Raw genomic sequence first — 17,535 nt, 5'->3', positions numbered from 1 at the left:
CCCCCATAGACTTCAATGGGAGGCTGTAAATCTTTATGAGAGAAGACTGCCTGTCTTTATCTTGTCGGGTTAGAAGGTGTATAGAAAGTGCTATATATGTTAACTGTCATTACTGCTATTTTACCTTCTAATTCTTAAATAGTGATATTCATGAATATTTTATTATGAGTTCCTGGTGGTTCAGGACTAGATCTTAGATATAAGATAAAGTGCAATCATATGGCTATTGCCTTAGGCTTGATTGCTTAATAAATATTTTTATTTTATTTAGTTTGAGGGGTTGGCCATGAAAAACTAATGATCCTTTCACTCCTTTGCCCCAGTAAATAAAAATTTTTTTTGTACCTTAACTTTTCCAAGGTTCTGTGTCCTTTCTCTTAGTTCTCAGTATCTGGGATGTTATAAATGAGCTCTTGCTTCAGTAAACACAACATGCAGTTAACCATGGATTTTAAAGACTGCAATAAAACAGGTTTGGATAGATATAAGCAGCCTTATTTCTTTCATTTCATTAAATACTGAATATTTTCTTTTCAAAAGAGGTACTTGGTTATAGCTGTTACCATTAATTTCTTGTTAGTTATTTGCTAAGAGGACTGAGTATAAAACTAATATTTAGCTTTTCAACTACAAATAATAAAACTACCAGGACAAGACTAAGCAAGAGAATCCAGAAAACTGAGGAAGGCTTCTTCCAGAGAAGAAAGAATGTAGTATTTTTAGCAGCATCTTACCTCTGCTAGGCTGTTTATTTCCATACATGATATGGAATTGCTAGTGGATGCTCGGCTCTTTGTGAGTTGATTTAGAGATTGTATAACTTTTCTTTTTATCCTCAAAAGAAACATGTGATGTAGGTATTATTTTCTAATAGAGGAAGAAAATGAGGTTTAGGGACATTATGTCTTGCTTGCATTGATGTGGATATCAATCAGCAAAGGCAGTTGCATTGCTCACCTAACTACCATGTGTGTCCCGCAGTTTGTGTCCACCATCAGCTCCTCCAGAGAACAATGGCAATCTCTTCCCATTGAGATTTACAGCCTCGGAAATTCAATGGAAGGCCTCTATGGTGCGGAAACTGCCTTGGCAGTGAGTTCAAGTTCTTATATGTGAGCTCTGGGGGTGTTGTTCACAGGGCGCTGTGCTGCTAACCCACAGATGGTACTCCTTGGGGGTTCAGGTCTCTTAGAAGTTCCACAAGAGAAAGATGGCTATTTACAGATGTGAGGTAAAGCCTCAGAATTCTATTGGAGGGTCAGCTATGAGCTGGTTTCAACTTGATGGCAGTGAATTATGAGATATGTATTACATATAAAGTATAATGCTGATATTAAGTTGCATTTTGGAGCAGAATTCCATGTTTTATAAGTTAGAAGAAAATGTACAGTTATAAATAGGTAAATAATCAAAGTTTCAAGTTTAAAGATAAGATCTTTATACCGAGAGCATCAGGATGGATGGTGAAGAGACTGAGATTGTTCACAGCTTTAGTTTGCTTGGCTCCACAGTCAACGTTCTTGGCACCAGCAGCCAGGAAATTAAAGGACGTATTGTGATGGGAAAGTCTGCTGTTAGAGACCTCTCCAAAGTACTGAAGAGCAATGGTGTCACTCTGGAGACTAAGGTGCACCTGGTACAGGCCATGGTCTTTGCAATCACTTGCTATGCATCAGAGAGCTGGACAATGCCTAGGGAAGATAGAAGGCAAATTGATGCCTTTTAAAAAAATTTTTGTGCATGTACCATCAAATTAGATCTGACAGGTACAGGAGGAAATTGTCCCTCCTTCTCCGGCAGAGCATCTCTTGAACTTGAACCATGTACCTCTCTGGGATTGCAGTACACCTTCCTGCCACTAGGCCACCAGAGCTCCCCGAATTGATGCCTTTGAGCTGTGGTTCTAGAGAAGAGTACTGAATGTACCATGTACTGCTAGGAAAACAAACAGGTTCATCCTGGAGAGGGTGAGACCAGGCTGTTCCTTGGAGGCAAGGATTCTGAGGCGTCCTCGGACATACTTTGGACATGTGGCAAGGAGGGACTGGTCCTTGCAGAAGAACATCATGCTCGGGAGGTTGGAGGGACAGTGCAGAAGGGGAAGACCCTCTATGAGGTGGATTGATTCAGTGACTGGGGTAATTGGGGTGGGTATTTCAGAGCCTGTGAGATTGGCACAGGACAGAGCTGGTTTTAGGGCTGTTGTACATAAGGTTGCTATGAGTCGCAAGCAACTCAACGGCACATAACAACAACAACAACAACAATACTTGGTGACAAAACTCCCTCAGTTTATACCTAATCTTATTCTGTACACAGATTATGTGGGTCAGGAATTTGGATGGAACCAAAAAGGAACAGCTGTCTCTGCTCTACATGTTTGTTCTGCATCTTCAGCTGAGGAACCGTCTGGAAGTGTTCTCACTTGCATGTTTGATGGTTTGCATTGGCTGTTGGCTGGGACCCCGGATGAAGCTGTTGACCAGAGCCCCTGCATAGGCTCTGTCAGTGTCTGTGCTTCCTCACAGCATGGCGGTCACACAGTGGTTGGACTTCTGACATGGTGACTCAGAGCTTCAAGTGTTTGTGTCAGAAAACAACATAGAAACTCTGTAGGATCTAGTCTTGGAAACCAAAAATAAAACCCCCCAAAACCCCACTTTTGCCATTAAACACTGACAAACCTTCCCAAGATTTGAGGGAATGGGGCTTCAGTCTGTCTTTCAATGAGGGGGAGTGCCAAGACCCCATAACAGAAGAGCATGTGACAGTGCAAATGTTGTGTTATCTTGTGAGATGGGTGACACTGAGTATTGTGACACTGGAAATACTGTAGCTATCTTTAGAAACTACAATCTGTCAGAGTATTAGGCCATCTAGTGCAGGCTATCTGTCATATGCAGGACAGGAGATGGCTGTGTTCATGCCTCCTGTCATTTCTTTCTATTTATAGACTAGCCATTGCTTTGAGTCCATGGCCACTTCTGGTTTTCCCCCCTTTTCTGTTTCATGTTCCTGTTTGTCTTGTACATGAGTCTAGAGAGCCTTATATCCATCAACTCTCAGTCTGTTATTACCAGTAGAGGCCTATTCTCTCATACGTCCCACTTCGCTGTTACTCTGTGTGAGGAATGAGATCTCCGCTCGATGCTGTGATTTTAAGGCCCATGCTTATTCCATTTGGTGCTTCACATCCACTAAGGTCTCATTGTTCTCTGCTGAGTCTGCTGAAATGCATAAAGGATAAATGACTAAACTGATAAAGGATAAAAGACATTCTTAATTACCTGGGCCTGGAGGCCATGCACAGCATCTCTGTTCATTTTAACTGGTGACAAGTAGTCACATGATTCCACTAGACACAAGAGGACTGGAAAACTGTAATCTACTATGTCCCTAAAGTACTCAAGAGCAATGGTGTCTCTCTGGAGACTAAGGTGCGCCTGATACAGGCCATGGTCTTTGCAATCACTTGTTATGTATCAGAGAGTTGGACAATGACTAGGGAGGACAGAAGGAGAATTGATGCCTTTGAGCTGTGGTGCTGGAGAAGAGTATTGAATGTACCATGGACTTCCAAGAAAACAAACAGATTCATCCTGGAGAGGATTAAACCAAGCTACTCCTTGGAGGCAAGGATTCTGGGGCTTTGTGTGACATACTTTGGGCATGTTCCAGGAGGGACGGGTCCTTGGAGAGGGACATCATGCTTGCGAGGGTGGAGGGACGGCGCAGGAGGGGAAGACCCTCTATGAGATGGATTGATTCGGTGACTGGGGTAATCGGGATGGGTGTGTCAGAGGCAATGCGATTGGCACAGGATAGAGCAGGGTTTAAGGCTGTTGTGCATAAGGTTGCTATGAGTCGCAAACGACTCGATGGCACATAACAACAACAACAATACTATGTCCCAAAGTGCGAAGGGTAGGGCAGGGGTTGTAATTGTCTCTGCTATATCTGCCATCTCCTGTCCTCTCTTCTCCAGCCTGCTAAGGATCCTGGATACTTTATCCAGGATTATTGACAGAAAAATCAGGGGCAGAATGGAAGTAACAGATCAGCCAACCACTTAGCTTCTTAAACTTTCCAGTTGGCAAAGTGCTATGTAGCTTTAGACTTGAGCCAAGAGGAGCTCTCTTGGCACAATGGATAAAGTGCTTGACTTTCAACTAGAAGGTCAGAAGTTTGAACCCATCAGTTGCTCTTCAGCAGAAGGCTGTGGCAATTTGCTTCTCTAAAGATCTAAAGCCTTTGGGGCAGTTTTGCTTTGTTGTATGTATAAGTCAGAATTGACTCAGTGACAGTGAATTAGACTTAAGCTGGGTCTTAGTGATTATTTAGTTTAGTGACTTAAAACTGTTTTTTCAAGTGGATCACTTTTATCCACTTGAAAATCCAGTTTCTGTGACAGATGAGAGTGAAGTGGCTCCAGTTGAAAAGGCTCTTAGTCACACTATTCCATTCTCAATGAACCCTATAGCTGTTTCAAGTAAACCCAGAGCTCTTTGGATCCCTTTATTTCATAGTCAGGATAAACTGAGACACAAAGGCATGATTTGCTAAAAACTTGATTTATTAGCAGCAGTTTTAAGATTGGAACGTAGCTCGTTATTCCTAGGTGGATGCACTTTGCCATGCTACTTGTTTGAGAGTTGTACCTCCCTTTCAGCATGTTTGAGCATGGGTTTCAGCATGGGTCTGAGACGGAGTCTATCTGCCTCATGCTTTTAGCTGCTTCTCTTTGGTAGTCCAGCAGTCAGGACAGGTAGGTCTAGGAGAGGGCAAGAGACTCCTGCATGTCTGGTTGTGATATTTCTTTCCATAATGATAATTTTCCCCATGGAGTGGAGAGTGGCACCTCAGTTGGCAGGGGTGTGGTAGCCCGAGAACTTGGCGTGGGGATGTGAGCTCATGTCAACTACCTTGCCCTCTGACTCATATGTTTATGGCACTTAGAAAGAAAGGAATGTATACATTGCTGTTGACTTATGGCTGACTCTCCAGTAGGTTTTCAAAGGCTGTTAGCCACATGGAAGGAGATTGCCCATCTTTTCCCATAGAGCAGCTGGTGGATTGGAACCGCCTGCTTTTGGATTGGTAGTGTGTAATAAAAGAACATGAATTCTGGAATGAACCACTTAATCATCTTGAGGCTCAGAGTTGTCCTACAATACAAATATATAAGTAAACAAACAAAACCACAAACTCATTGGCTCTGGGTCAATTATGACTCAAAGCGATCTTGTATGACAGAGTAGACCTGCTCCATAGAGTTCCCAGGGCTATAGGAAATTGAGCTGCTAACTGAAGGGCCATGCTTTTCTAGAGGTTCAAATCCACCAACCGGTTCTTTGGAGAAAAATGGGCATCCTCCTCCCATTGACTTTACAGACTCAGAAAACAAACGAAAATCAACTGTGAGTCAGTTCTGACTCAATAGCATTCAGTTTGAGTTTAAATCTTTATGGAAGCTGACTTCTGCATCCTTCTACACAACAGCTGTGGGTTCGAACCACTGATCTTTCAGTTAGCAGCTGAGCTCTTTGAATATGATAATATTTAAGATGTTAGGAGTATGATTGCCTTTGTTATGTGCCATCAAATTGACTATAACATATATTGACCCGATGAATGACAGGTCAGATACTGTACTATCCTTATGATCTCTACATGCTTGAGCCCATTGTTATAATCAGGTTGTCAGTTCATCTCGTTGAGGGTCTTCCTCAGGTTACCCTCAATGAAAGTGTCAGAGAAGGAGAGGAAGACCCTGAATGAGGTGAGTAACTCACTGCTGTTGGGGTAGTTCTAATTCAGTGACTCTTCATTGAGTGTGTGAGACACACTCAATGTGTGTGTGTCAATTACAATGGGGTGAGACTGCCTCCCTTTCTCCCTCAGAGCTGTGGGTGGGTTGGAACTGCTCATGATGCCCAGGCTTTGGGCTACTACAGCAATTTTCTATGAATGATGCCACTGAAACTCCCTAAACGGAAGTAGGCAACATGTATTCTTAGGGGAGATTCAGAAAGAAACTGTTTCCTAATACTGTTTTCAACTTTTACTAATAAATTAGTACTTGAGACCATTTAAAATGAACTTTTGCTGTTTGTCTCTCCTTGTATATAGAAACAACACACTGATATGGCCACCGCCACTTTTACATTTTAATTATCTATAACCCTCCAGTCTAGCATACATGTATAAATCTCAAAATAATATCTCTTGGTATCAGTTTTGGGCAAGTGGTGAACACTTTAATAAATACAATGTGGTTGATTTTGAGCTACCTGTGCTATTTTGAATTGTTCACTTGATTTTATTTCCTGATATACCATGGAAGAGTTTGATATCCCCCTGAAATTTTATTTCGGTTCATAGTAACTCTGATTGTACTTGGACCCAAAAGATAAGCTTTGTAAATTTCATTTATACTTATTCTGGGTAGGATCTTCTACGTATCAGCAAGGGTTTAAGTTAAAAGGCAAGCAAATAATAATAAAAATCCTCACTTATGTCAAATTAGGGAGGGACAAATTTACTGTCATAATATTATGTATAAAAGAACTATGGTGTTAGTTGTTAGAAGGATAATTTGGCTGTTAAGATGCATAACCTAGGCAAGGGAGGTGATGGTGTTACTGTACATTGCATCAGATCACACATGTTTGATTTAAGTGGAAAATTAATTTGACTGAATAGGAAGGAGCCGTGGTAATGCAATAGCTAAGCACTTAATTGCTAATTGAAATATTGGTAGTTTAAACCTACCAGTCACCCCACGGATAAAAGATACTACAAGATCCCAGCAGCTTGGGCAGCAGGTGGAGAGACAGTGGCCAAGCAACCCGTCTATGTGAAGGCTCTGTGCACTCCTCGCCCCACAGGCACCCTGCACAAGCCCTTCGTGCAACCAAGATGCCAAGAGGAAGGTCAGAGTGGCCGAAGGGGCAGTGAAGGAGCTGCCCAAGAGGAGATCAGCGAGGTTGTCACATAAGCCACCTACAAAAGTGGAAAATCCCAAAACGACAGCAGGAAAAGAGAAGACTTTTGACCAAAAAAGTGCAAACAAAAGGGAAAATGGGAGCAAAGGGAAAACAGGCTGAAGTGACTAACCAAGGAACTGAAGAAGAACCCCACTGTTATGAAGAGAACTGACATGGGTGGTTGGCAGGAGACTAGGAAAAGGGTGGAAAAGATAATGAACACTGTATTATAACAGACAAGGGAGAGAACTGTTTGAAAGGAATATACAATTATGCAATATACATATGACAACAGTCCAGAGTAAGAGGACATTGCAAAGAGGACTGGGGAGAGGGGAGGGAGGAAACGGTACAAATTGTGAATCCCACTTGGTCATGGTGAAGTCTTTTTTAGATGCACTTTTGTTTTCTATTGGCTAGAATTTTTTTTAAGGCTTTTTGCATCTATATTCATGAGAGATATTGGTCGGTAGTTTTCTTTCTTGGTAATATCTTTGCTTGGTTTTGATATTGGAGTTATGCTTGCATTGGGGAATGATGCTAGGAGTGTTCCTTCTTTTTCAATTTTTTTAAAATAGTTTAAGTAGAATTTGTAATGAATCCTCTCTGCTCTTCTTGGCAGTCCATGGTATGTTCAAAACTCTTCTCCAGCAACACAACTTAAAGGCATCAGTTCTTCTTCTGTTCAGCTCTTTGATGCAAAGCAAGAAATTGTGAACACCATATAGTATTCTTTTTTTCAGGTTGTGACTCTTTTTGGCCATGGCTAGTTAATTTCAGATTCTGAGAAATATATTAGTAAGTGCGTGGGAATGGAGAATAGCCATGATACCCAAGAGTAAAATTTAAAAACATTTTCTTACTTTACATAACAGCTATTTTGAACTGGAAAGCAGTGGCCTGAGAGACGAGATTCGATATCACTACATACATAATGGGAAGCCAAGAACACAGGCACTCCCGTACCGGATGGCGGATGGACAGTGGCACAAGGTCGCCCTTTCCGTTAGTGCCTCTCATCTCCTACTCCATGTTGACTGCAACAGGTATGTCTTGGCCTTTAATCTTTCGTGATTTTGTCCTTGAAACTAAGCAAGGGAAAGGGAAAAATCCGAGTCCTCCAAGCCTGACTGAGAAACAAAAAGCAGGGCATCCTAATTGTAATTTAACCCGCCGAATGGGCCATTAGGCACGCTGAAATGACCAACTGTAATAGGCTAAGAAAACAATCCATTAAGATGAAACAGTATCCCATGATTAGGAATAAATGTACAAAAGGTTGATTACAGATTGGGGACTATTAAGTGCACCTTGGGGTACTCCAGGCACTGGCTGAAATTCCATGGAGCTGTGATCCTAGTTTTAACTGTGATATATTGTTGTTGAGTTCATTCCACTTGGGAGCGAATAAGCCAGGCTACCTTAGAATGAATCTGAGAAGCCTGTGCTACTGATGCGGCTAATTCTGTTTCACTTCATCAAGCACAGCATTGCTTAAATATCTTTTCCAAATGAATGCTTCTTAGAAAGCCTGCTCTTTGAATCCTTTGGAATTGATATAATCTATTCTCTTCAGAGGAGTGAGCCTTTCAGCTTGTTAGAAGCAGGCCTAATGGTGGGGTCTGGGAGGAATTTCACAGGAGATTATGGGTTGGGTTGGATAGGATGACAGGTCTGTCATTGGAGACATCTTTACTGACAGCTGAAGAAAGGTCCTATTGGTCTCTACTGGGCCATTTGTGGCTGTCCAGCTGTGTGATGGCAGCCATGGGGAGCATTTTGATCTCCCCAGAACCCACTGAAAATCCTCATGGACAGTGATCTGAATCCAACGACAAAGGGTTTATTATATTTCAACTAGTACCCTGGTTCTTCTTAATAATGCCTTCAAAATGAAAATGGCTATTCAACCGTAGGATTCATTTTCTTGGGCCCAGTCTAATGAAAAGAGCAGCTAAGTATAGTTTTTCCTCGAAAACCCACCAAGATGAGGGACAGCCCAAGGTCAGCCAACTCTTGAATACATTTCTGATGAGGATACTTGAGTGTTCTTGACATTTCAGGTTAAATAAAGGTCAGCCATTTGGAAATGAGCCTTACACCCTTTGGTGGGATAGATCTAAAAGTGTTGCATATTTTGGGGGTGGTGGTGAAAGACGTCTGAAGAGTCTAGACACAAGCTCTAGACTTTCTAGGCGATCCTAATGCCTTGTTGTCCTAGAGACACAGATTGAGTATGAGTAGATCTAACACATGGCTGCTGTAGTCACTTCACCCTCAGCACTCATCGTCCCGTTCGAGAGGTAAAGTGCCCTGGCATATAGGACTCTTGCTCCCTCCTTGCCTCCTAAAGTCCTCCTGCTCCCTTTTTGCCTCCATCACATCTGTGCTACCCAAAGGGAGGAGAGAGGAAGGGCCCTGGTATTTACGGTGTGTAAATACCCCATAGGGTTTTCACAGCTGTAGTTTTCCTGAATCACCAATTGCCAACCGTTTGGTTAGCAGCTGAGTGCTTAATTGTTGTGCCAAGGCTCCTCAAAATGGAAACAGTATAATATTAATACATATGCATAGATTGTAAATGTTAAATGAAACAATATACATGATGTATGTGATATGATGCTTGATTTGGGGCACTTAATGGTTTAATATGTATTTGCTTTTGTTGTTATTTATTGTATATCTATCTGGTGCCTTTTTGACTCTGCATTCAAAGTTCCATCCATTTTGCATTTTATTTAATTGAGATTTTAATGAAAGCTTATAAAGAACTTGGGTTTCCAGTCATTTATTGTTGCACATTTTCCTCCCTGCTCTCCCTCCCCTCACAGATCACTTTTGCCTTTGGGCAAAAAGTTCTTTCAGTGTTAAACAGTTAGCCCCACCTCAGACTAGTTTACTAAGTAGCTCTTATTCTGGACTCTTGTCATGCCAATCATACCTAATCATATATTCCTTTTTTTACAGTTCTCTCCCTCTTCTGTTTCAGTGCTGTGTCGATTATTTATCCCCTCTTTTCTTAGTTTTCCCCCAGCCCCCATGTCAGTCCTGTTTTATAACAGTGGCATTATACCATATTTGTATTTTTGTGACTGAGATAATTCACTCAGCATAATGTCCTCCAGGATCACCCATTTTGTATAATAATTCATGAGGTCCTTGTTTTTCAATCATTTTGCATTCTTTGTGGCCACTGCGTCCTGCCTTCCAGGAAGATGGCAAGAGCCTGGGCTATCTGGAGCACACAGTATTCTTCAGGCTCATGGACTCCACGTTCTCCTCCCATTCCTCCTGAACGTGTTGACTCTGGCTTAGGCATAGCGTGCATCAGCTGTGCATAATAAGCTCTGGAGAGATCATTATCACTTAATGATTCATAGTCCTGGACTACTCGGGTTTGTTTTTGTTTCTAATAGTGTTCCAGGTGATATAATTTTTTTTAATCTTTTAAAAAATTTCTACTTGTTTATTTACAAAATTCAAAACCATTGTTTTCAAGAACAAACTCTTCCCATTTCCCTCACATCCCCACCCATCAAATTGTACAACCCCATGATTAATCCTTCCCCTCCCCCTGCACATCCTCATCCCTCTGCTTCCAGCCTCTCCCACCCCTCTTGGATCCTTGCACTCATTCTGCAATAATGGATTTACACAATATTTATCCTTGTGGGACTGAGTTAGTTCAGTCAGCATAATGCTCAGTCCTGGATTACTCTTGAGATTTTTAAAAGATGAGTCAGGAGAAAGAAAAGTCCTCAAAGACCTGACCTCAGGAGGGACAAAGCTTTAGGGAAAGTTCAGAAATATGATTCCCTAACTACTAGTGGCTTAGGGGTAAGGAGTTGCACTGCCAACTCAAAGGTACAGAATTCAAATCCACCAGTTGGCCTTCAGGAGAAAGATATGCTGTCTCCTACTATGTGATTTATAGCCTCTGAAAACCCGTTGGAGGGCCAGTTATGAGTTGGTTCTCACTTGACAGCATATAAGAACAACTACACATAAACATGTTCTGGAGAACTTTCTAAAAAGTACAGGTGACCAAACCTTGTCTCTGACTTACTTGATCAGATAGATTCCTTAGAATTTAAGAATCTAATTTTTTGAAAAGTTCCCTACATAGTTGTTATCTGTCCGCTTGGTCATGGAGTGACATTTTAAAGCTTGTTTAGATAGAGGGGGAGCTGATTGGAGAAAAGATGGAACACTGGCACAAAAACAGGGTGAAGGAGGGGGATTGAATAACCAAGTACCTGAAGCAAGCTCCCAAGAAGACATAGGAAATATTTTAGAACAGAAAGATACTGATTGCACAAAAGAAACGTCTTCATAGCTTTTCTTCCAGGAAGTTTTAACAGACTGGTTTTAGAGTGGTAAAGGCTCTGCTATATAAAAAAGTTGGTCTACCACTTCCTATCTAGGTCATTCACCAGAAAGTGAATTTCACTCTCTAAGCTATGCATGCCACACTGTGTCAGGATTCTTTGTTTTCTATCCCTTGCATTCTTAGTTATGCTACCTTGTTTTTCTCAACCCCTCACCCAGTAGAGTCTTGCTGATTAGATGATGACAAGGATGGTGAGAGTTGAGAGTTAATATTAATATACTGAGTCTCAGCTGTCCGAGGAATACTGTTAACCACTTTCACCTGTTCATTCCATAGTCATGCTGTTATTTTTATCTTTTTCAGATGAGGGAATTGGGTTCTATTCTGCTGCTAATAAGTGGCAGTGCTATCTATGATTTAAACTTCACCCTGACTCCTAAGTACCTGCTTCTGACTACTGGTTAAGGAACTCTGGTGGGTGAAGGGTGAGTAAAGCATTCTGTTGCCAGTGGGTGGAATTCGCCAGCTGCTCCTTGGGAGAAAGATGGGCAGTCTCCTTCTGTGTGATTTATAGCCTCTGAAAACCTGCAGGGGTGTCTGCTATGAGTTGGTTCTAACTTGATGGCAATGAGGTGATATTTTTTTGTTCTAACTACTGGGCCATCGTGTCCAGTGGGAACCACTGGTGCTACATTTGAAACATGAGGAAAATCCAGGAACCTGATGTGTGTGAGAGGCTTGCTGCTTTTTTTACACTTTATTTTGTGTCACGGTGACTGTTACGATGGGCTCTAGCATATCAGGGTCATTAGGATGGTGCAGGACAGGGCAAGAATCAGATCTGTTGTTCAAATGAGTCATAGTCCTCGTGGTGTCACCTGACAACCTGTGCCTTTTGTTTTGTTGGTGGTGCTGAGTACCATCCAGTTGGAACCAACCCATAGGTGACCACCTCTCTGACAGGTTTTCAGAGGCAGTAAATCACATAGGAGGAGATTGCCCATCCTTTTCCCTGCATTGCAGCTGGTGGATTAGAAATGTGAGCCTTTGGGATTATAGGGTAGCTTCTTACCACTAGGCCACCAGAGCTCCCTGATTCTAACTGTTGATATTATTGTTATTTGCCATCCAATCAGAACTGACTTACAGCTTATCTCCCTCCAGTGGGCTTATAACAGTGTAATGTGTAATGGCAGTACATTACACAAGGGGAGATTACACACTTTTCTCCTAAGAAGCAGCTGGTCGATTCAAACCATGTACCTTTGGGTTGGCAGTGCAACTACTTACCACTAAGGCATCAGATGCGTAGTGTTGATGTGAAAAAAGTGACCTACTTTTGTTGAGCATCTATTACAAACTAGTGAATGGACTGTACAATCTTTTCTTTCTTTTTTTTAAATAATTACTTTAAAATACAGCGTAGCTATTTCGAGAGTTTATTAGGGCCACATCTTATATGTGAAAACAGAAAGGCTCATAGAAGGTAGTTAACTAGATTTAAGCTACATTCTAAAATAAGCTTAGAGCTCAAGCTCCCACCTTTCCACTGTGTTAATGAAGTATACTTCCCAGAACAATCTCAAAACCACAGCAGGGGCAGTTCCTGGGGGAGAGACAGTCCCTAAAGAAGAGAGGTACAAGGACCAAAAAGAGTCTGAGCTCAGGAAGAGATGATTTTCCAGGCAGTTCCATTGCTCTGAGGAATCCAGAAATCACAAGATTTTTAACTTTTTTGTAGGTTAGAATTGAGAAACAGCTTTTCCAGACTAATTGCACAAATTGTCACAAGAAAAGTGGCTGCTATTTTAGTAGTTTAACACTTTCTGCGTGCTACAGACTTACACTTCTCATTCTCCTTGCTTCAGCTGTTTAGCTGCTCCTTGTTAGAAACTGCCAGTGTGTGGGTAGCAGGTTACCTCAAGCTAGAAACTTAAGAGGAACAGTTCAGTTGGGTGGTGATCCAGATCATCTCAGCTGCCTTGGCTTTTCTCCAGTGGCCTGTATATTAAGAGCAAAGCCCAAGAAGCTCTGGTGGCCTAGTGGTAAGGAATTGTGCTGCTAACCTGAAGACATACAGTTCAAATCCATTAGCTGCTCTGCTGGAGAAAGATGGGCAGGGGCAGTCTCCTCCTCTGCAATTTACAGCCTCTGAAAACTCTGTTGGAGGGCAGCAGCTAAGCTGATTCCTACTTAAAAGCATATAACAACAACCACAAAGCCTGTAATGAAATTTGAACAAGCTTTCTCAGATTCCCCTGCCCTGCTCTCAGCTCCCCTGGTGGGCAGTCTGTCCCCATTACCAATAGCAAACTTATAAAATTAATGTACCTCTGTAGGAGATACAAACAAAGGAGAGACCTTCAATTAAGAAATTCATGGCATGTTTATGAAATAATGTTTAAGTTTAATAATATTTTAATAATGACAACAGCATCTTTCAGTGACTGGCCTTGGGACATGGAAATCAGAGGAAACAGGGATTCGTACTGAAGTCCTCAGAGCAGGCTGATTTGATAACACATAATAGCAACCGAGCAGAGGAGAGGACGGAGAATTCACTCCTAGCATCCTGCTCACGGAGCGAAGGTGGAATGAAGCTTCTCAGCAGCTAATAGTTGGGCTCAGCCGTGTTTTTCATTAATGTACATCCATTTATTTTTGGTCCAGTACTTTCTGCATTATTCAATTGTTCTATCTTAAGCCAAATTCTTGTTGAGCCACTACTAGAAAAGTTGATCCCTTAAGCATAGTGTATTCTTTCTAACAAAGCTCTGAGCTCTCATTTCATTTGTTTAGAGTTTCACAAGGGTGTGTTTGTGTACCCCACACACAATGGAATCCCAGTAGTCATCCTAACAGGGAGGTAATTCTGCAATTATACTTATTTAGCATGATTAGATTTTTCTTTTCAGACACGCTATTTATTTATTTATTACAAAGCCTTCCAATTTGTAATTTTTTAAATTGTCATTTGAGTGAGTATTTAAAGAGAAAATCAGTTATCTATTCAACAATTCATAAACATTTTGCTTTGTGACATTGTTTACAATGCCTACATTAGAACAAGTACTCTTACCACTTCTGGACTATGCTGTGAGTTTCAATTCATCCTTCTTTTAAAGTTGTATTCCTGACTTGGACTACACAGTGATATTTTTGTCAGAGGGATCAGAAGTTGGACACCATTTTTCTGATCTTAGGGTCTTGCAGTCTGAAGTTCTTATGATCTGTTATTTCTATTGGACAATTTGTTCACTCTTCTTTTCTCCAGATGGGAAGAAACTAATACTTGCACCTTACATTGCTGCTTTCAAACCGTTAAGACTCCAGTTCCTACTCACCAAAGTAGAATGTAGAACTCTATCTTTGTAGATCATGTTAAGCCAATTGGCTCTGCTGTCCCTAGAGATGACAGTCCTGAGCTCCTAGACACGGGGACTCTTTTCCTCAATATGTCAGATTACATATAAAATTTTTCATAACGTTTACTGCTTGTTTGCTCTCCTGTATACTCGGATTTATCTATAGCACATAAAGATATGTAGAGCACATCCAGTGTGCACATACACACATCTTTGATCTTGGAGAGGATTCAGAAACAAAAACTAAACATTCCCTGAATCATGAGACAAGACAGGAATTCAGTACTCCACATATTTCAGAGTAATGTCAGGGTAAGAGCATCTGTTTATAGATACAGCTTTTACCTAATGCGTTGACATGGTATCTTCCTTCCAGAGCCCTCCTAAAGTATTTACAAACATCTTCTTACTAGAATTCACATTCCTTAAGATAGTTAAGCCCCACGTATAATGTAGTATATTGGTTTTATAGAAACATTTTCACTATGACTTGGAGGGAGAACTGAGGCTGTGACTATCAAAGGCTATAATTGCTAAGAAAGCCAGACATAGATTCCCAACCTCTTAGTTCTTGGGGTGGCTTATTCTCCACTAACCAAAAACAATGGCACATAAATCACTATCAAAATGAATTAAAATAAAATTGGGAAGTCAGCATATGCCTTGTATCTAACTAACTTCTCAGCTCCAGACCAACTGACTAGGAAGTGATGACAAGTGAGCTTGAAAAACAGGCCATTAATGTGTGAAAAGCTAAGTAATATTCTGTGAGGAAGTGTATGATAGATTGTTGGATTCCTGGTAGAGAGAGTTAGGTATGGAAGACTGAAAAAGAGAAGCTACTGGGAATAATTTCCCTATTTCTTGTGCTCACAGAGGACTCTCTACCAGTCAGCCATCAGTTTGTCACACTGTGGAGGCTTATCTGTTGCTTTGATGCTGGAAGTTATATTACTAATATTTCAAATACCAACAGGGTCAGGAGAGAAAAACCTCAGATGAGATGGATTGATTCGGTAACTGGGGCAATGGGAGTAGGTTTGTTGGAGTCAATGAGATTGGCTCAGGATAGGACAGGGTTCAGAGCTGTTGTACATAGGGTCGCTATGAGTCAGATGACTTGACAGCACATAACAACAACAACAACAACAATGGCATACATTTCAGCAGGTTTCGGTGGAGCTACCAGACTAAGATAGACTAGCTAAGAAACAAGACTGGTCATCTACTTCTCAAACAACTAAAGCCCTATCAATAGTATCTGAACATTGTCTCATGTTCTGGAAGATGAGGCCTCAGAATGGAAGGCTATAGAAATATGTCCAAGGAAGAGCTACCATCTTAATGTAGAGCATACATTAATGACATAGATGGAGTAAAACTTTGGAGCAAAAAAATATGCAGATTTGCTGACAATCGTAATTAAAAATGAAGAAGAATATTTGTACATATCCATTAATTGATTGGAACATGGAATATACTAAGTAAGAATTTAGGAAAATTGGAAGTTGTCAGAAGTGAAATGGAATACATACATATTGAGATCCTAGACACTCATGTGCTGAAATGGACTGCTGTTGGCCATTTTGCATCAAATAATTATATGGTCTACTATGGTGAAAATACACATTGAAGAGGAATGGTACCACAGTCATTGTAAAAAGAGGGTATTTTGAGACCTATCCTTCAGTACAATGCTGTCAGAGATAGGATAATATCCATATACACACCATGAAGACTTATTAATAATACTGTTATTCAAATTTGCTTACCAAACATTAATGCCAAAGAACACAACTATAAGTGAAAAATACATTAAAAAGTTTAAAATACACCATGGCAGACCAAAAAACAACAACTAAAAAATATTTCTTAGAAGAAGTGCAACCAGGGTGATCCTTAGATGCAAAGCTGGTGGTATTTCACCTCATATACTTTAGGCGTGTTGTGAGCCAGGGAGAGTGAAGAATCACTGAAGGAGAAGAGAACTGTCAGTTAGATGAACTGATACAGTGACTGCAGCAATGTGCTGTAGAACAGCAGTTTGTGTTCCTTGCATGATCGTGGCACAGTATAAGCCACTACAGTCCCACAAACTGGCATGTATCTCTGAACGTTAGCTCCCTAAGTATGCAGTGAAGCCCAAGACCAGATGGTTTCTCAGTCTTCATTCATCCCTGCCCTTCTACCTATCACTTTATGATTCTTTCTTTTCCTTATACTTAGTCTGCCTCATCAAAGTGGTTCATGATGTGCATCTTGGTCTTCAGGACCTTGGAGAGCATCTCAGCCTACCTTCTTCATTAGGCCACTTGAGTAGTGGAGGAATGAACAGGAGGATGATGGAGCAGTGTGCAGCTGGTGAGCAAAGAGCAGCAATTGGCTTTCTCTTGCTGTCCACTGTATTTTTCTATCACCTGCCTCCCACCCTGCTGAGACAGATGCTGAATATGCATTTTTGGATGTCAAACAATATTGGTCTCTTGTTCTTTGTATCTTGTGTCCTCTCCATCCCCACACCCCTGCCCAAACATTATGTTCCAGGCTTTTGGCAGTAGACAGCATGTATGGTGGGGCATACAACCTACCCTGACCATAAAGGCCTTGGGAGCTTCCTGAATTACAAGATAGGAAAGTGCACTGCAGCAAGCAGATGATGGGTAGTTGCGCTGTATAAAAAGAACACATGAAAAGCAAAAGAAAAACTCACTCATTGGTACACAATCCCCCCCCCGCACCTCCCCAAAACCCACCCCCTACCCCCAAATATAATCCACTCTGCAACCCTCATTGCATACTCCTACGATAAAAAAAATGCCCTAAAATATAATACTTATAGACTATTCTCTCCCCC

The 17,535-nt window shown here is 41.2% G+C and overlaps 1 protein-coding gene across 2 annotated transcripts in view; it reads left to right on the top strand.

Moving 5' to 3' along the window:
* NELL1 (NEL-like 1 (chicken)) overlaps positions 1–17,535 on the top strand; it is a 1,108,018-nt gene that overhangs the window by 158,083 nt on the left and 932,400 nt on the right. For both annotated transcript variants that reach the window (XM_006892008.1, XM_006892009.1), the window contains exon 4: positions 7,862–8,032. In XM_006892008.1, the coding sequence (XP_006892070.1) occupies positions 7,862–8,032 (171 nt within the window). The remainder of the gene's footprint in view (positions 1–7,861; positions 8,033–17,535) is intronic.

The sequence above is a fragment of the Elephantulus edwardii genome, unplaced genomic scaffold (genome assembly GCF_000299155.1).
Source record: "Elephantulus edwardii isolate Elephantulus edwardi_28Jun2011 unplaced genomic scaffold, EleEdw1.0 scaffold00109, whole genome shotgun sequence".
Taxonomy (NCBI): Eukaryota; Metazoa; Chordata; class Mammalia; order Macroscelidea; family Macroscelididae; genus Elephantulus; species Elephantulus edwardii.
This window is presented reverse-complemented; position numbering and strand designations above follow the sequence as displayed.